At 45.4% G+C, this 21,054-nt stretch overlaps 1 protein-coding gene across 10 annotated transcripts in view; it reads right to left on the bottom strand.

Moving 5' to 3' along the window:
* The window catches only part of DCAF6 (DDB1 and CUL4 associated factor 6), a 397,587-nt gene that overhangs the window by 239,395 nt on the left and 137,138 nt on the right, over nucleotides 1–21,054 (bottom strand). For 9 of the 10 annotated variants that reach the window (XM_075589478.1, XM_075589475.1, XM_075589480.1 and 6 more), the window contains exon 8: nucleotides 18,689–18,903. The exons of the other annotated variant lie outside the window; for it this stretch is intronic. In XM_075589478.1, the coding sequence (XP_075445593.1) occupies nucleotides 18,689–18,903 (215 nt within the window). The remainder of the gene's footprint in view (nucleotides 1–18,688; nucleotides 18,904–21,054) is intronic. 10 annotated transcript variants of the gene reach the window in all.

Raw genomic sequence — 21,054 nt, forward strand, 5'->3', positions numbered from 1 at the left:
TGCTTCAGCACAGGTGGCTTAATCAGTGGATCAATTGAAGATTGAGCCACTGATTGATCCACCTGTGCTAAAGCAGGGATATCCATAAAACCTGGCCTGTTAGTGGCCCTTGAGGACTGAGTTTGGAGACCCCTGCCTTAGCGGATAGCTGCTAAGGCAATTAAGTGGTTAAGGCACAATAGTAGCTTTATTGAGGGCAGAGGGGTGATTGAAGTGGGTACTTGGCCCTTCACTTACCCCCTCTGCCCCCTAATAAACATGACAATATGTAATAACCAACAATATACAACCCACCCCCAGTAACCCCACATAAAACCATTACTTATTTATTGATCCCAGAGGCTGGCCAGTGGCCCCGGGTATTCCCCATGGGTGTCTTCAGCTGGTCCCCGTGGGTGTCTGTGGGCTCTCGGGTGGTCCCCTGGGGGATCTGAGGGTTCTCAGGTGGTCCCAGTGGGTGTCTGTGGGCCCTCGGATGGTCCCTGCGTGTGTCCGTGGGACTCCAGGTGGTCCCCGTAGGTGTCCGGTATCAAGTCAAGTGGTCTCCAGATGGTTCCCGCGAGTGTCTGGGGGCCCTCGGGTGGTTCCCATGGGTGTCTGGGGGCCCTCGGGTGGTTTCCACAGGTGTCTGGGGGCCCACAGGGGTCCAGGTGGTCCCCGTGGGTGCCTCAGGTGGTCTCCATGGGTATCTACGGGTGGTTTCTGCGGGTCCCTCCTGTTATAAAAAAAAATATGGCATACATTTCAATAAATACGCCTCACTCTACCAAACACATACAGTACGGGGCAAAATATCTATTAACCAGATATAGATAATAGCTCATTTGCCCATTATTAAATCAAACATTGTTCAGTCAGCATAAATAAAGTAAATAAAAACGGTTCTACTTACCCCTGCCATCATGAAGGGCATCTTCGTCAGCATACTGCAGGGCCATGTCCTCCGATGCCAGTAAGAATACATAAAAAAAATACAATCTAATGGCCCCTAACCCCTTAATCACTGAAGCAGTTAATAACTGCAATAGTAATTAAGGGGTTAACCCCCACCCCCTGCTACCCAACCTAGAGGCCTAACCACCAACCACGGACCCACCAACCCTGTACCCATAGATTTACCAAAAAATGCATTGGCTAATACTGTATTTATCTGTGCCCTAAAGGGGCACAGATTACTACATTATCAGTCAATGGGCAATGAAAAATATAAAATAAATAATATACAATCCAAAAATCAGAATTTTTTTTTTTTACATACATTCAATATTTAACTTACCTTTAGAAGCGTTGGCCCTGCGAATCCAGGGGTATCAGGAAGCTCTCGTACCTCGACATAATCCAACTCAATCCGACACCATCCACCTTGAAGATCCGGAAAAAGTAACAAAATTCTTCTTTCTTGATCTTCTAACACCTTCTTCTTTCTTGATCTGTAATTATTTCTTTCTTTCTTTTTCTTCTTCATCTTCTTTCTCCACCTGTTAATCCAAAAACCCAATGGTAAATCCACAACACGATGTTGACTCGTCTGCTTTTGTAGCTCAAATGAGGCGTCATGGCCTTAAATATGGTCTATGACGTCACATTTTTTTGGAGGATGTGACTGTGACGGTGAGGGGGGAACCAGGCCATCAATAAAAGTATTATGCCCGGCTGGTTACCTCTCAGCCATATTTGGGTTTTTTGAGTGTCAGCTCTTGAACCTGTTTATTGTAGATGAAATGCATATGATTGTATGACAATAAAGAATGTATGTGTTTTACCTTTCCAGGAGAGCTAACCAGTGGAGATGGAGAGGCTAGGAGCTTCAAGAGGGGGTTTGCGGTAAAAGTGTTGTCAGATTGTGTCCAGGTAATCGGGGTCCAGAGTTGCTGGCCACCCCAAAAATGTATCTGGGAATCAGGTCAGATTCCCAGGGACATGTAGACACACCACCCCGGTCAAAATCCTCCCTTGAAAACAGTTACGCGAATCACTGCCAGGTTTCCCTGCTTCAGCACCGACCAGAAAGGTAAATGGGGGCATAGGAATATGTGTATTCTGGGTACACTCTGTGGTCCCTAGGTTAGTGGGGTTCCCTCAGTATATGCCCAGATCACCCGGACCCGGTATAGGGGTTCCGGGGTTCTCCAACGATCGATAAGATTGCGAGGTATTTTTAGTTTAAGTCCAGATTTCAATGTATTTTTAATGTAGTCCTGAAAATGAACCTACAGATGCAGCGGCCGTTAATGAAACACTTCACGCGGTGTATAACTCGGAATACCCATGTGAGGTGCGCAATTTCTTCCAACCGTACCGCCTTTAGACGCGAGTGCAGAAAATGGCATTTAGTATTCTGGCTTTTAAACACCTGAAATTGACACATTAGCACAGTACTGTACACATTGCAATTCATTCATTTCATTGCACACAAAGAGACAGAATCCATGAAATTTAAACAAAGCAACCGCGACATGTGTGCCTGGGGCGATTGGCCACGTTAATGCCGTGTGGAGTACAGCAGCGCACACGAAAACGGCGCCGTGATTTGTTAGAATAATGGTCACTGCATCTGTAAGCATTATTTCGTTCTACTTAGAAACCCTTTTTGTTATAGGAAGGGCTAGGAGGGTTGAACATGAACCTAAAGGACTTAGAAGAAAAATGTGAAAATATTTTTATTAACATTGTGTGTAAGGGGAAAATGCTTATACACAGTATATGAGCTGGGGATTATCAGGTCCATGGTACCGAGAGACCATGTGGCTAACAAGCTTGGTGCCACCAAGTCTGCTCGGGTCCCGGACATGAAAGCCTCAGAGGTTGCCAAGGTGTGAAAGCCATTTTGGCACCGGAGTTATGCTCAAGTATCCAGGTCCTTTGGTGAATGGCGGACCCGGACCACCATTTCCCCAAGCCAGACAGTGAGGAGCCTATCTCAGCGGGTGGCTTCTGACTGACAAGTGGCAGCGGTGCCAAGTTGGCGCATGCCCATGTCAGAATCCAAATCCGTGCTTGCCCAGCTTAGATAGACTGGCAACGCCCTGATTGGCTGGTAAGTATTTCTCCCATGCTCGGATTGGCTGGAGTATTTCATGAATGAAGTTGAAATACTATAAGAAACTCAACAACCAATTCGGTGTTCAGATTCCCTAAGATTTCGAGTGCCAAAAGACAGCAGCGGCAAATTTGAAATCACCAAAAGATGCTCTTAAATAGACGCAAGCAGGCTTCAGAAATTTCAAGGCCAAGTTCTCAAAAAAGAAATTAGCGGTCGCGGCTGGGATTGCAACCCTGAAAAGAGTACCAGGATGTTTGGTACTATCTCACGGGTAAGGGATTTCGGGGTCTCAGGAGCGGATACAGTGGTGGCGTCAGGAACTTCATGACGATTTGACACTTCAGGCTAAATCCCGGTCAACTACAAACTTTGTTTAATGGACTGTAGAAGCTAGAAAAGTCTATTTTTTTCGCCCAGACCCCCAGTAAGTGTGTCTTTCGCTTGTAATTTTGTAATTTGCCGTGTGTACATCTGTTTCAATGGAATAAATGACAATTTGTTGTACCTCCTTGTTTTGCTCAATGTTATGATCCGGGTAAAAAGGTGTAAACTCCAGGTCTCCCAAGACAGTGACATCATCTCCAAGGGAGGTACATCACATCCTTCACATGCCATGGCCATATCACATGGTATTAGAGCCAATGGGATTGAAGACAATCCCATTGTTTGCTGTACCATGTAACAGGTTACCTCTGTTCAAAAGTATGTGACGTTACTTTAAGGGATGATATGACATCCTTATGAACTAAGGTAACCTATCACATGGTACAGCAACCAATGGGATTGTCTTCAATTCCATTGGCTCTAATACCATGTGATATGGCCTTGGGGTTTGCAGAATGTGACGTAACTCCCTTGGAGATGAAGTCACATCCTTAAAATAAAAAAAAAAAGTGGCGAGCACATGATACAACATCCAATTAGATTGGAGCTGTACCATCTGACCCAAAAATGTGATGTCATAGGCCATATTCAAAGCCACAACGCCTCATTTGAGCTCAAGAAGCCGACGAGTCAACAGCGTGTTGTGGATTTACCATTGGGTTTTTCGATTAACAGGTGAAGAAAGAGGATGAAGGAAAGAAATAAATAATTACCGATCAAGAAAGAAGGGTTTAAAAGATCAAAGAAAGAAGGATTTTGTTACCTGGTCCGGATCTTCAAGGTGGATGCGTCGGATTGAGTTGGATGACGTCACGGTATGAGAGCTTCCTGATACCCCTGGATTCGGAGGGCCAACGCTTCTAAAGGTAAGTTCAAAATGGAATGTATGTACACGGTTATATTTTCAGGTTTTTGGATTGTATATTATTAATTTTATGTTTTTCATTGCCCATTGACTGATAATGTACAGTATTAGCCAATGCATTTTTGGCAAATGCTTGCTTTCTATTGAGTGTTATTTTTTCTATTTCAGTTTATTTCTTGGATTTAATGGTTTGTCATTTTGCTGGGTTATTTATATCATTTTACCGGATTGATTATCATTTTTAATTTATTATTTATTGTGTTGGCTCCTGCTTCTAATTGATGTGTTGGATAGTGGTTTTAATAATTAATTGATTTGTTGGTTACTGGTTGAAATTAATTAATTGTTTAGTTGGTTACTGCTTGTATTTATTTAATTGGTTGTCCAGTGTTTTTATTTATTGAATTGTGTTGTTTAGGTGCTTGTGTTTGATTATTGTTGAATTTTGGCCTTCATGCTTTTTTTTTTTTCAAAATTTTTTATTAGGCAAATACTTATTTCACATTGTACATGTCATACATGTTAATACAGCCTAATACAAGTTTTCTCCATTTTTTGGTTAAAGAAACCAGAAAGAAAGAGGAAAGCTCATCGCCCCCCTGACCCTCCTGGGGTTGTAAGGGGGGTGCGAGTATGGAAACAGAGGGTAAGAGTGTGGAAAAAGAGAGAAGGGAAGGTGGGGAGGGGGAAGGGGGAAGGAGGGGGGGGATACCTGTTGCTCATCACATCCTCAGAATATTTCTATTGGAGTTTCTGTACTCGTTCTTTTTACTTTTTATTTTTGGGTTAGGGACGCGGGGGTGCCATATGGGTTAGCCACGGGTCCCATGTTTTATTAAAGGAGTCCGTGGATCTTTTCAGAAATGCCGATAATTTTTCCATATTCATTACCTCTTGTATCCTATTTTTTATCGTTTGTTTTGAGGGGGGAGACACTTTCTTCCAGGCGGCTGCCACTGCACATCTAGCCGCTGTTAGGATGAAGGAGATTAATTTACTTGTTGGTCGGTCCACATTTTCTAAGGGCCTGGCCAACAGGTAGGTCAGCGGGTCAACAGGGATTTTGAGGCCGGTGACCTCTTCTATTAATTTTTGAGTGGTTCCCCAGTATTTTTGAATTTCCGGACATGCCCACCAAATGTGAGCCATGTCCCCCTTTTGACCGCAACCTCTCCAGCATAGATCGGACGCCTGGGGGTAGATTTGGTTTATTCTAACTGGAGTAAGATACCAGCGGAACAGTATTTTATATATATTTTCTTTGATTGTGGTACATATGGCGGTTCCTGATGCATTCTCCCAAATTCTTTCCCAGTCCTCTCGGTCTATAACTATTCCCAATTCTGCTGCCCAATGCAGCATATAGTCATGGGTGGGGGCTTCTATGGCCCTTTCCAATACTGCGTAAATTTGTGTTATAAGACCTTTCTGGTGGTCTGTTTCTCGACAGAGCCGCTCAAAAACTGTGAGAGGGGGAAATTTCAACGTTGGGGACAAGGTTCGAATAAAATGCCGAATTTGTAGATACTTGAACACGTCCAATCTTGCTATTTTATATTTGGTTTGTAGATTTTGATAGCTCAGGAATTCTCCAATGCTCAAGAGGTCAGCGATCGCTCTAATATTTTTTGCTTTGAATTGATCCAATTGTCTGGGCTCACAACCAGGAGGGAATTTCGGATTTTTGTGAATTGGTATGAGTTGGGATTGGGGCGATGTGAGCTTGAATTTATATTTGCATCTCGTCCAGATCTCCCATGTGTGTCTCATTGGGCCTAATTTAAATTTACTATTCTGCATGTCTTCCCTGCTCAGGGACCAAAGGCAAGCCGGCAGTGAAGGCGTCCCGGCGTAGTATGATTCTATATCTAGCCAACAGTATTGGTTTGGGTTGGCATTCCAGACTACCACCTGTCGCAGTTGTGCGGCTAGGTAGTATTTGGTGATGTCTGGGACACCAAGTCCTCCTCTACCCCTTGATGCCAGAAGAACTGTCCTAGCGGTTCTGGGTTTCTTACCCTGCCAAATGAAGTGGAAGATTAGTTTTTGTATGTTTTTTAATTCTGAGCCAGGGATGTGGATCGGGAGCGTCTGGAAATAGTATAATAATCTGGGGAGTATGTTCATTTTAACCGAGATCATTCTCCCGATCCATGATATTTGATATCCTCCCCATTTCGCTAGGTCTTGTTTAATTTTCCGAAACAAGGTCGGATAATTTTGTTGATATAGGGATTGGTAGTTTCTCGCTATCTTTACTCCCAGATACTTGATACTCGAGGAGCTCCAATGGTAATTAAAGTTTAATTTGAGGAGTTTCACCTCTGGCTCTGGCAGGCTTAAATTTAGTGCTTCCGATTTATCGCTATTGATTTTATAGCCTGATATGTCTCCAAAATCTCGGAGTTCTTTTTGGAGGTTAGGTAGGGATGTTTGGGGTTGCGTCAGGGTTAAAATGACATCATCTGTGAATAGTGATATTTTGTGCTGCCTGTGTCCAATTTCTATTCCTTTGATGTCTCTATTTGTTCTTATTGCCGCTGCTAGGGGTTCTATGGTTAATGCAAAGAGGAGAGGAGATAGGGGGCATCCCTGTCGAGTTCCATTAGTAATCTCAAATCTCTGGTTACTGCCCCCTGGTAGTTTTACTGTTGCAGATGGATTTTGATATAATCTACGGACTCCTTCTAGATATGCGTCTTTGAAGCCGAATTTGCGCATAACATGGTCCATGAATAGCCAGTCTATTCTATCGAACGCCTTCTCTGCGTCCAGACTAAGGAGTAGTGCTTTGGTCCCTGTGAGATGGACATGTTCAATAATGTCAATTATCTTTCGGGTATTGTCCGAGGCCTGTCTACCTGCTACGAATCCCACTTGGTCTTTATCTATTAATCTTGGTAAAATGGGATTCAATCTATTTGCGAGTATTTTGCTATATAGTTTGAGATCACAGTTAAGCAGGGAGATTGGACGGTAGCTTCCACATTGCATCGGGTCCCTGCCTTCTTTGTGTATTATGGCCAGGGTGGCCAGGGACATTGACGTAGGGATTTGATTTCCTTCCATAAAATCGTTAAATGTTCTTAGAAGATGCGTGGATATTACTGGCAAGAATCTCTTATAGTAGACATTAGTGAAGCCATCTGGGCCAGGAGACTTAGTGATTTTTAATGATTTGACCGCCTCTTCCAGTTCCTCTTTTGAAATCTCAGCATTGAGGACTGTGTTTTCCTCCTCCGTTAGTGTGGGGAGCTGACACTTATCTAAGTAATGTGCTATTAATTCGGATGCTACTGATTCGGGGCGGCCCTTTTTGGATCTTAAGTTATAAAGTTCGGTGTAAAATTTTGTGAATTCGGCTGCTATTTTATTGTCACTATGTTGTATCTCACCAGACCTACTCTTGATCGCCGTGATTTGGGACCGTTTATGCACCCCTCTTAATTTAGTCGCTAGAAGTCTGTCTGCCTTGTTCCCTTTATCATAATATTGTTGGTTGGTCCATTTAAGGGCTTTTTCAACATCCTCCAGCTGGATTTGTCTAAGTTTTGCTCTAGCTGTTGTCAATGTTTTATATTTTTTTTTTGAGGGGTTAGCTTTATGAGTTTGTTCTATTATTTTGATATCATCCGTGAGCTCCTTTATTAGTTTTTGGCGGGCTTTTTTCCTGTGGGATGCGATGGAGATGAATTTCCCTCTAATGGTTGCCTTATGGGCTTCCCACAGGATTGCTGGAGAGGAGACGGATCCTGAGTTAAAAAAAAAGTAGTCTCTAATGGCAGTTCTGATCTCTCTTTCTATCTCAGGATGGTTGAGTAGTGAGTCATTTAGCCTCCATGAGTAATTTATTGTCTTTTCGAAGGGTGTTGTCAAGGTTATGGTAATCGGGGCATGATCAGACCATGTGATCGGTCCTATGTCGGAGTCAGTTGTTGCCGCCACCACATTTTTTGTGGCCAGAAAGTGGTCTATTCGAGAGTAGGTCTGGTGAGGTGCTGAGTAGAAAGTATAGTCTCTCTGGCCCTGGTGTTGGGTTCTCCAGATGTCCACCAGTGAAAACTCGCTCAAGATTCCCCTAAACCTTTTCCCTGTGATCTGGGAGGGGGTTGTACGGGGAGGACCCATTGTGGTCGATCTGTCCTCGGTAGGGTTGAGGACCATGTTTAGGTCCCCTCCCACTATCATCGATGACAGATATCCCGGGTCTATGCCCTCGAGTACTCTCTTTAGGAATTCGGTCTGATTCTCGTTTGGGGCATATACATTGATAAGAGCGATCGCTGAGCCCGCTAGGGAGCCATATACCACTAGGAATCTACCCTCTGGGTCCGCAGTTGTTTTGATATGATTGAATGGGGTGCCCTGTCTGATCAGGACAGCTACACCCCTTTTTTTGCTAGTAAATGATGCGAAAAAACACATTGGGAACACTTTTTTGAATAAATTTGGGGGGTCCTGTGATGTGAAGTGGGTCTCCTGTAGAAATATGATGTCCCCCCCTGATCTTTTCATATCTTGGAGTGCTAGCCTCCTTTTACGGTTATTCTGGAGGCCCTTCACGTTGAGTGAGGTGAATTTAATTGTGGTTTGGCTAGCCATTTGGTTTCTTTTTTAGGGGGTGTCGTAAGGCCTCATCTTTCCCATTTGAGAGGCCCTGATTCAGTAAGTCTGAGTCTAGCTTATATCTCTGTAGGTGTGGGAGTTGTGATTTTTTTTTACCTAGAATAGCTATTTTAAACTGAGGGGGGAGGGCGTGGGGGAGGGACAACAGGGGTAAGGCGAAGATCAGCTGGGACAGGGTCAGCTGATAGAAATAGGTTGTAACGATGCCTTGAAAAGGCTTCAACAAACTTTTGCCAGCTTTACAAACAGCTGGCATTTGGGCTATAAGAGCCCTTCTGGGGTGGTTCCGGGTCAGTCCACCGTTGGACGTCTGAGGGGTCCAAACCCTCTATAGAAATTACTTAACCCCTTTTTTATGTAAATTCTCAATCCACAGGAGAGGGAAGATAGGGGAGGTGAAGGTGTGATTCAGGCAGTTTAAACATTTTGCATTTTTGTACAACATCTGCTGCTTAGTATTACACCGCAACCCTACTGTGCACATTTTGATTTTCCACCCAGGCAGTTTCAACTTTCTTTTGTCAGTTTGCTTCGTCTGAATGGGAAGGGGGTGGAGGGGGGGGGGGGATGGGGTAGGGGGTGAGGAAGGGGTTGGGGGGGTGGAGGGGGGTGGGGGGGGGGCGGTTGGTGGGGGGGGGGGGGTGGTGGGTGGTGGGGTGGTGGATGGGGGGGGTGGGGGGTGGTGGGGTGGTGGGGTGGGCGGGTGGGGGGGTGGGGGGGGGGGTGGGGGGGGTGATGGGGTGGTGGGGGGGGGGGAGGCGGGGTAGTGGGGGGGTGGATTGGGATGGGGGGGGGGGGGGTTGACAGAACCTTTCCAACGATATAGGCCTTTCATATTTTTGTATGCTGCATCCATTATACCACTTTTTGCTATAAGTATGCAATATATTATCTGGGAATCAGTCAAGGCACCTTTTGTTTTCTTATAAATCCTTGCGTCCCCTGGATTCCATTCCAAGGAAAGGCATAGGTGTATAAACCACATTGCGTTTAATTCACAACTTTTATATATTACCGGGGGGGGAGGGGGTGGGTGGGGGAGGGGGGCGGGGGGGGGGGGCTAGGGGGGGGGGCAGGAGGGGTGAGGGGAGGGGCGGGGAGGGTGTGTGGGGGGGGGGGGTTGCGGTTCCTTTCCAACAGTGTGGGCATTTCACATTTTTTTATGTGCTGGGTCAGTTGTACCACTCTATACAATAAGTATGCTATACACTATCTGGCAGTCAGCCTAGGTACATTCAGTTTTCCTATGAGCCTTTGCTTCCTCTAGGTTCTGTTCCAAGGAAGGTCATAGGTACATATCGCTTATTGCATACATTTTTCAACTTTTGTATAGCACCCGGGGGGAGGGGGGTGGGGGGGTGGTGGGGGAGTGGGGGGGGAGGGGGGGGAGGGGGGGGAAGGGGGGGAGTTGGGGGGGGAGGGGGGGAGTTGGGGGGGGGATGGGGGGGAAGAGGGGGAGTTGGGGGGGGGGGGGAGGGGGGGGAGTTGGGGGGGGAGGGGGGGGAGGGGGGGAGTTGGGGGGGGGAGGGGGGGAAGGGGGGGGAGTTGGGGGGGGAGGGGGGGGAGTTGGGGGAGGGGGGGAGTTGGGGGGGGAGGGGGGGAGGGGGGGGAAAGAGGGGAGGGGGGGAGGAGGGGAGGGAGGGGAAGGAGGGGGGGGGGAGAGGGGAGGGGAGGGGGGGAGAGAGGGGGGGGGGAAAGGAGAGGGGGGAATGGGGGGGGAGGGAGGGGGGGAATGGGGAGGAGGGAGGGGGGGGGAAAGGAGAGGGGGGAATGAGGGGGGGGGGAAAGGAGAGGGGGAAATGGGGGGGGAGGGGGTAGTGAGGGGGAGGGGGTAGGGAAGGGAAGGGGGTAGGGAGGGGAGGGGGGGGGGTTAATGGAACATTTCAGGCAGTACAGGCATTTCACATTTTTATATGTTGTAACTCTCATACCACTCTATGTAATGAGTATCTTGTATACTGTCTGAGAGTCAGCTCAGGCTTATTTGGTTCCCTCACTTCCTCTAGGTGCTGTTCCAAGGGAGGCATAGGTGAACATCACACATTATATATATTTTTCAACTTTATCTAGCGTCGAGGGGGGGGGGAGGGAGGGGAGTGGGGGGAGGGGGGGGAGGTTGACGGAACATTTCAGGCAATACAGGCATTTCACATTTTGTGTGTTACATCTGTTATATCACTCTGTCTCATCAGTATGCTATGTGCTGTTTAGAAATCAGCGAGGGTACTCATAGCTTTTCTATGTACTTTTACTTCCTCTGAATGTCGTTCTAGAGGGGGGAAGTATAAGGGGAGGCATAGGGTCATTTCACACATTATATATACTTTTCGGTTGTGGATCATGGGTTTATGTATATCATTCTCATGTACTGTGGACCTAGGTTTTGGGGGTGAGGGGGAGGGTGGGGGCTGGGGGGGGGGGGAGTGGGAAAGGAAACCAGGGTGAGGGGGGGGTGAGAGGGGGAGTGCGAGGGGAAGGGGGGGACGTGTGGTGGGGAGGAGGGGGGAGGGTGGGGAGGAGGGGGGGGGGAAGGGCGGGGGGGCTATGTGCTTGGGTTGTGGTTGAGACGGGGGGAGGGGGGGGGGCTGCGGGGTACTTTCTATGATTTAACCTTTTATTATACTACTCACGGCCTCCAGGGCGCAAAACCTCAACTTGTGTTTGTGCGTCCTTTAAAACAAATCGGCTGAACTGGGTCCTCGGGGTCGCAGTTGTCCTCCGTCTCTTGAGCCAATGCGTTTTTGTTGGATCAGGCTCTGCTGATTGCTTGTTGATGGGCCGTACCCCCCTCCCCCCCTATGGGCCAAAAAAATCATCCCGTGGGATCGGGACTACCGGCTGAAGGGGGGGGTGGAGCGAACACCCCTGCGGCCTCGTCCGAAAGACTGGGGATCGGGGCATGGCAGAACAAGGCCTGGAGCCAGACCCTCGTTGTTAACCGGCATTAGGGAAACCACGATCCCACTCCATCCGGTCGAGTTGAGTGTGGACCAGGATTTCGACTCGGCTGGCGGGATCTGCCTCGGTGTCATCGCGGGAATAGATGACATGTGTTCCACTGTGGGTAGCGGTTTCCAGTGTCGTCTTGATCGGGAGGTCAGCAGCTTCTCTCCAGGTACAGCTCCGGCCCGACGGGATACTCTTCGGTGTAGTTGTGGGTCTTCTCTCTCTCTCGGGATCGTGAAGGGGGGTGTTGTTTGGGTGCGGTGGCGGCTGTTACTTACTTGTCTCTGGAGTGCTGGGCCGCGATCCTCTCCGATGTCCGGGGTGGGTCTCCTGCGGTGTCTCCAGATGGCAGGTTGCCCGATAGCCATGCCTGAGGAGGGGTTAGGCCCAAGGCCTTTGCAAATGGGGCCATGTCCGCGGGGTATTTCAGGGACAGGAACTTTCCGTTTCTGTTCACCGAGATTTTGAACGGAAAGCCCCATCTGTACTGTATACCCTTCTCCCGGAGCAGGTTAGTCAGTGGCTTTAGCTCCCGTCTGCGGTCTCTTGTCGCTTTTGACAAGTCGTTGTACACTTGTAGTGTCTCATTTTGAAAAGTTATTTCTCCCATGTCCCGGCATGCTGAAATAATTCTTTCTTTTGAGGTATATTTATGCATTTTTATTATGATGTCCCTTCTGCGTTTTGGATCGTCAGACTTGGGTCCTAGCGCACGATGGGCTTTGTCCATTTCCATCTCCTTTTCCTCCATCTCCCCGCAGACCAGATTGAAGAACTCCAGAAGGTAAGGCCGAATCTGTTCTTGTGTGACTGACTCTGGAACATTCCTCACACGGATGTTTTGTCTTCGGTCACGGTTTTCTTGTTCCTCCATGCCTTCTTTGAGGAGGGAGATCTCTTCACCCAGGCGGCTGATCTCTTCTTCCGCTTCTCCCTGTCTTTGTAGGGATTCGGAGAGCTTGTTCTCTAGGGTAGTGGTCTTTTCTGTTAGCCCTGAGATTTCCTTCCTTATGTCGCTCACCGCAGACCGCAATTCCGTTTGGAAGGAGGTTTTGAGGGTGGCAGCCATTCCCGCCATCAGTTCTTCCAGATATGCCCTGGTTATTGCCTGTTCTGGGCTTGTAGGGGGGCTTTCTCTCGGCTGGGTCTTTTTCCCCGATTGGGAGGTAGCGCCATGCGGTCCGCCGCCATCTTGGGGATTCATAGTGCTTGCTTTCCCTCGCTGAGACGGTGAGAAAAATTTGGTAACAGCCTGGTTATTCGTTTTTTTTGTTTTTGACATTCCCCTTCTGTTTGTCTATCTGATAGGACTATTTTCGTCCATAAATTTGAAGTTTAAGTGGGGGTTTTGTCGCTGTACAACCCGCGGGTTTCAGGAGCTCCTCTAGCAGCCGTCCATACCGGGTGACGTCACCGGAAGTTCCCTGGCCTTCATGCTTTTTGATTAGGGTTACCACTGAGTGCTATAGTGGCTTATCATGCCCATATTATATGTGTATGATGTACAACTATGCCAATCAATGGGTACAGGGTGGGTATAGTGGGTCCGGGGTGGGTGGTTAGGCCTCCAGGGTGGGTATCGGGGGACGGGGCTTAACCACTTAATTACTATAGCGGTTATTAACCACCACAGTGATTAAGTGGCCATTAGATTGTATTTTTTAATGTATTCTTGCTGGCATCGGAGGACATTTCCCTGCAGTATGCTGACGAGGATACCCTTCATGATGGCAGGGGTAAGTAGAACGGTTTTAATTTACTTTATTTATGCTGACTGGCTAATGTTTGATTTAATAATGGGCAAAAGAGCTATTATCTATATCAGGATAATAATTATTTTGCCCATTACTGTACTGTATGTGTTTGGTAGGGGGGGTGGGGGGAGGTGTATTTTTTGAAATGTATGCCATATTTATATTTTTTTTAAACAGGATTGGTACTGCAGGCTTGCGGGGACCACCCGAGGGCCCCCAGACACCCGTAGGAACCACTAGAGGACCCCCAGACACCGCAGGGATAACCCGAGGGCCCCTAGTCAATTGCAGGGACCACCCAGGGACCCCCACACCTGCTGGGACCACCTGGAGGCCCATGGACATTCGCAGGGACCACCCGAGGGCCCACAGACACCAGTGGGGACCACCTGAGCCCCCCCAAACCCCTAGGGGACCACCCGCGGGCCCACAGACACCCACAGGGACCACCTGAGGACCCCCGGACACCCGTGGGGACCACCAGTGGATACCCACTGGCCTCTGGGAAGAATCATGTGTTAAAATAAATAAGTAATGGTTTTATGTGGGGTTACAGGGGGTAGGTGAGTTGAGTATTGTTGGTTATTACATATTGTCATGTTTATTGGGGGCAGAGGGGGTGATTGAAAGGCCAAGTACCCCATTCACTCACCCCCTCTGCCCCTAATGATGCTGCTGTTGTCCCTTAACCCCTTCATTGCATTAGCGGTTAGCCGCTAAGGTAATAAAGTTGACTGTAAATGCCTTTTTATTGCATCTGATTCATGCCGGGGGTGTCCGGTGCTGATATTAATGGATATCAGCTCCGAAGTCTCCTGGCATCAATCCGAAGCAAGAAATATGCATTTTTTTCTAAGTGCAGTCTCGCCGCTTATCTGCAGCTTCTCACAACCCTCTTGCCAACTTTTCCTGGCGAGACGATTTTGAGAGGAAATCTCAAGTCTAGAGCTGCAATTAGCCTCAATAAACTAATCAGGACTACTAGAATACCACAGTTTGGAAAGTTGGAGATAAGTGGCTTATCGCTGCGAGTTTGGCAAAAAAAATTTCCAGCAAAAAAATTTGTCGATAATTTCTCTTATCGATGACTTATTGGTGTTTACTGAATAGCAATAAGCTTTTTTTAGCGATAAGGTGGCGATAAGTGACTTATCTGAGCTTTGTGCATAGACCCCTTAGATTGGACTCTGAGAGTCCCCTCACAACCTTATCTACGGTTGGAGCACCGATTAACCCAACACCGGTTCTGGGCTACCTGGGCACTAACTGAGGGTACCTTCCTTAACCTAGGGATCCCCTCAGTTACAGGGACACTTTTCATCCCTGTGCCCCATTTACCTTTCTGGGCTATGCTGAAGCAGGGAACCCTAGCGGTGAGTAGCGCAAGCGTTTTCAAGGGGAGATATTGCCGGAACAATGGGCTTACATGTACAGGAGAATCAGGCATGATGAGGTTTAAAACAGATAAATGTAAGGTTATGCATTTGGGAAGCAAGAATAAACAGATGACTTACAAGTTAAATGGGGATAAACTGTATTAGGGGAATCCGAGTGCTTGTCGACAGCTTAGCAATAGTGCCCAAAGTCATACAGTACAGTAGCTGCAAAGACAAAAAAGATCTTATCTTGCATTAAATGGGCAATGGATGGAGGGGAAGTAAACATAATTATGCCCCTTTATAAAGCGTTGGTAAGACCACACCTTGAATATGGAGTACAATTTTGGGCATCACTCCTTAGAAAATACATTATGGAACTAGAGAGTGTAGAGAAGAGCCACCAAATGAATAAAGGGGATGGACAATCTAACTTATGAGGAGAGGCTAGCTAACTTAGATTTATTTACATTAGAAAAGAGGCGTCTAAGAGGGGATATGATAACTATGTACAAATATATTCTGGGACAATACAAGAGCTTTCAAAATAACTATTCATCCCACAGGCAGTACAAAGGACCCGGGGCCATCCCTTAAGGTTGGAGGAAAGGCAATTTCACCACCAACCAAGGAAAGGGTTCTTTACAGTAAGGTCAATTAAAATGTGGAATTCATTACCCATGGAGACTGTGATGGCAGATACAAAAAAGGTTGGACACATTTTTTTACAAAGGGAAGGTATAATGGGCTATACCAAATATGTAACCTTGGGAAGGATGTTGATCCAGGGAGTAATCTGATTGCCAACTCTTGGAGTCAGGAAGGATTTTTTCCCCTTATTTTTTGTTTGTCTTCCTTTGGATCAATATACTGTAAGTACGGATATAGGATAACGTATCTGTCGTCTAAATTTAGCATACTGTAGGTTGAACTTGATTGACGCATGTCTTTTTTCAACCTCATCTACTATGCAACTATGTAACTATGTGTAACGTTGTTTCCCCCACCCAGTGGCAGATTCTACCATTAATATGGTGTATGGTGCATATACCTGCTGGTAACAGAAGGGCTGAGTCGTCCACCTGTTTTAGTGGGAAAACAGGACTAGGCTACTGGGGTTCATACCCCACATATCTCTTTAGCAGTGCAGTGCCTTCATCTGCTGTAGGCTCCAGGATCTGAAGGTGATCTCCCACGGTAGAATGTATTACCTCTCCCCCCCAATAAGGTCACGCACCAGGCAGGAGGTATAACAACAGGAACGGTTTATTACTCTTCGGTACAGTAACAGGAACAAGTCAGGTTCTGCCCGATGCAGTGCTCTCAGCTATTCACTGAAGGATGGTCCCTGGACCGACCACTACAGGCAAAAAGGCACCCGCAGCCGTCCTAGCTCCTCCCCACCTTCCTAGCATAAGCAGAGGTATGATCCACACTCACTCTCCCCCAGAGGGAAGAGTACAAGGGAATGCCCCAATCTCAGGCTCCCAGTTGTGTGACCTGCCTTCCTTAGTGGGGGAAGGATACTACTACATTTAGGGCGGTCCTGACTTTAAATACTGCCAGGAGGAGGGCACCAGGTATGTTTCATGATTGGTTAGGCCCAGGCCTGATTTTACCGCCTCCCGCTGCCACTCAAATGCAGCTCATCTGAGAGGGAAAACCCCATAGCAGCTACTGGCAACCTGATTATACCAGGGTTTACTGCCAGCCTAAGGGCAGAATAGTAGCCATCAGGTGACCTGGCTAAATATGTAACATAAATGAACTGCGGTATATGCCCTAAGCACTCTACTTTATGCCTAAAAAAAAGTGTGCATACATAATTTGGCAATGTTAATCCATATGACTTCATTGGGCATCCTATCTTGTTTCTACATAGTTACCAATGATATACAGTATTTTGCAAACTAAACAAAAAGAAAAGTCATGTATTAGGCTACCTCATCTCCCCCCTCCCTCCCTTTCTCAATGCTGACAGGGTACATCTCTCAAGGCTGATAGAGTACATAACGCTCTGACTCACTCCTCAAGCGGGGGTTAATAGATAAGAAAAGGTGAGAGTCCTAAAAAAGGAATTGTTTGTGAGGACAAAGAAAAGTAGTTCAAGCAATTTGTAAGGTGAACTAAAGTTCAAAGAAGGAAAAGAACATTCTTCTATTCACATACTGTTTCAACTTAACCCACAGTGCCCTATTATAAAAAGCAGGATTTTAGATCTTTGTTTTTGGAAAATAAAAGATTGGTTATAGTTATACATGATAATAATATAAAAATTATTATACTTCCACAGAAGTCAAGGGAATTCAAGGCTGTCTTCGCATAACTACTGTATATCAGTGCAATAATGCTGACCATGAATATTTTAAGAAGAAGTTTTGTTTGACCAGTTCCTGATGGAGACTGTATATAATTCCTAAGTAATCAGTCATATTCTACTTTCAGTGCCTTAAAGTGCTTTAGGGTGCAAAACTGCTGGCTTATTGATTACCGAAAAAACGAAAGGACTTAATGAAAATGTAATTGTTAGGATGATTGTCACATTTTAGTGTATTGGCCCATATTGACTAAGCAGTGCTATGACATACAACACCTTCCAGTATTGGAATACAACTTAAGATACATTTAAATGAATGGGCTATAAAGGGTCTATTAGCACTTAAAAGTGTCTTATGGCACTGCACTGCTGAGTAAATATGGCCCATAGTCTGTACCAACTGGTCTTTTATTTTCCATTGCTAAGTAAACGTCAACCTGACGAAGGAGCCAGGGGTCCTTCAAAACGTGCTCATTCTGCTGTAGTAACAATGTGTCTCTGCAGACTAATCCCACTTGACTTTTGTATTTTTCTGTACATTAGTGCCAGGGTGCGCAAAGTTTTTGACCTGCGCTTCCCTGCCTCACAGCTCCAGTGTTCGTGCCCCCATGCTCCAACGACCTGGTGCTAAATGACGCAGCAGGTCATGTGATGTCACATCACGTGACCCTGCAGTGTCATATGATGTGCGTTGCCATGGCGACATGTTACATCACATGACCCTGCAGCATAATTTGACACCGTTTTGCCATGGCGACGCGTCGCCGAAGAGCCGACTGGAAGCAAGTAAGGGATATTACAGAGGCCTCAGTCCACCCACGGCATTTAATTTAAAGGCTTTGGGGAAGGGCACAGGGCCTCTGTAACCGCCACACACCCCCCAAGAAAATCACCCCCCAGTTTGAGCACCCCTGCATTAGAGAAGAGAGTTGATACCAAAAGGAACATGTCAGTGTATTTTTCTCTATTCTTTATTCTATTACAGCGTGCTGATCCAAACAGGTTTTTTTAATTACATGAGTCCAGCGGTATGGACACAGGATCACAGCACCTATTGATGTTGCTATACCACAAACTGGTGAGTGCAAGTTCTACCATTTTTACCATTAAGTAAAGAGTAAACCATTAAGAAATATCATAAAAAGTACACTTACCCTCTGTGAACTGTCCTTCACCTATTTAGAATAGATCAAGAGTAGTTGCAGCAAGAGCTTGATATTATTGAAGGAAGACAGGTACAGTAATTCACTGTTTTAGAATGAAAAGTGGGAGTGCAGCATGATATACAGTATTAACCCGATGTTTGTATTATATGATAATGACATCAGAAATACAATACATTGCATAAAGACAAAAACAGTGCATGCTGACCCTCACCTGTTCCCTTCTCTGTTCAGCTGAAGGAAATTTAAACTCTTTTGCTTGGTCATCATTAGGATTAAATAAATAAATGTAATCTGAGCAGTAGCTCACAAGAACTTCTTGGCCATCTTCACTGTAGCATAGAGATGTTACTCTATAGGATTTTTTTTCAAGGTGTGCAGGAACAAAACGTACACACATTCCTGTAGTTCCCCGACATGAATAATTGTCTGTAAAAAAAATAAAAAGGGTACAAAAAAGACTCAGTACCAATATAGTTCAATTAAGTATTAAAAGTAAAATCTAGCTTTATTTTACAAAAATGTTTGTTGTGATTGTTATTTATTATACCCCAACAATTTCTTATAGGTGGCTTACCAATTATATAAAGCCAGTCTGCACTTTAATTTACAGCTATCTTTTAGACTTCCAAAATTAAAATATTAAGTCTTTATCTTAATTTGTTGTATTTAGATGATCAATTGTACTATACAATACCCATTGATGTTGTCATGATAATATCATGAGATATTAGGTATTTTAATCAATCTGGTGCTTCAGGGTTTAATGTAGCTACAGATTGGGTTTAAAAATACAATATATTGGGTTAATGAACAATCAAGACTTTTCCAGGGTCTGTGCTGGTCTTCAAAGAGGACTTAATTGGGGGGCGAGGGGGCTATCATTTATGGCCCACTAAAAGTGACCTGTGTTGCTTAGAAGGTCATAAACGATAACCAGAGACTAAACTGTCAGCCTCAAAGAAAACGAAACACTTGTGAATAATTACTAGTGCATTCCAGAGAGAGGTGACACACAGGTTATGCTTTCGTTGGAGGACTTTATTAAAAAATAGAATTTTATGTGACATCATCAACTGTACAGACTAGGAGTTACATGTGTAACCTTGGCACAGAGTCACCTGCAATTAGGCCAGACACATGATGTCTAGCAGGTAATAAGGGACACATATCCATTTCTAGCTAAGATTTAGGGACAAGACGGTCATACTTAGTCTCGTTGTGTCTGCCATGACCACCTGAATCCATTGATGTGACTCCTGTGTGTTTAGGTACTAGAGAAGTGAAGTTATGTGTGCAGTTATATATTAAGATAATACTTAAATGTAGTTTGGTAGGTTTTAATTTCTCTGACATAAAACTGTCAATCTCACAGCTGATTTATGACAGAGGTGGGCTTATGTTGTTTCAACGGAGAAAAATTGTACATAAGACTTAGCAATGTATTATGAGAATCAGATTTCAACAGAGGTGTGTTTTGCACCAAACTAATTTCTTCCCCAGTGACCTCTTTGGGAGAAAATCATGACATATGGTAACGTAATGTATAGGGATTTCTGTTTTATTTTTTATCCTGTTATTTTAAGAAACTGTACTGCATTTACTGTAATTGTATATTCTTGTAAGCTAAGCACTGTATTTTTATATATATTAAAAAAAATTAATAAGTGATGCTTTGGGGCTCTGAATGAACTGTTGCATCCTCTGGAGAGTATTTAAATTTTCGGGAAACATTTTGCTACAACAGATTCTTGTGTGTTAAGTGCATAGTTTTTTCTATTATAAACAAGGGCCTGAGACCCTGGCAGATATTATTTTACATATTTTATTTGCATAATTCTTGGGTGCTACAGTAGCAGCGTATAGATCTGATTGCAATTGAGTAAGGGGTTAATATGAACTCATTGAAAGTACCTTGTGGAGGAGAAAGGTGAGTTGGCTAAAGTAGCTGTGTGTATTAACCCTAGGTTGCATTTCTAAGTCAGGTGCTCACAGATGTACCGTACGTGACAAACGTGAATGGGCTTAAAAGTGAATTTCAGCTCCAGAAGAAGCATTATGGAAGATAGTTTATCCTCTACAGCAGAGGTTCCCACCACCAGTCCTCAAGTACAGCCGCGGCCCTGTTTATTCTCCAATATCTCCGAATTTTTTCGGGGATTTTTTCCGAATGCCACGCACTTTACCGCACTTCACCACATTCATGCCACATTCATACCGCATTCATGTTGCATTCACACCCGCGGTTGATGTGTTTATTGATAATGGTTCGGATTTAATTGGTTGCAATTCTTTGCGTATCCGCCAGGTGGCAGAAATTCATGAATTGTAATGCCCATGCGCTTCAGTAATGTGTCGACTTGCAGGTGTTTAAAAGAATACCACAGTGGTCCATTGTAAATTGGCCTTGGGACTGAAAAAGTTACAACAATGTATCAATTAAGGCTTTTCATATTAAAAAATACAAGCACAGTGTCTGGTCTTGTTTTATTGTCCTGAGAGTCCTGAGAGTCCCGACATGAGTGCACAACTGCAGTCCGTGTTCCAAAAACCCGACAGAACGTACGCTTATTTAATATG

The sequence above is a fragment of the Ascaphus truei genome, chromosome 3 (assembly GCF_040206685.1).
Source record: "Ascaphus truei isolate aAscTru1 chromosome 3, aAscTru1.hap1, whole genome shotgun sequence".
Classification (NCBI taxonomy): Eukaryota; Metazoa; Chordata; class Amphibia; order Anura; family Ascaphidae; genus Ascaphus; species Ascaphus truei.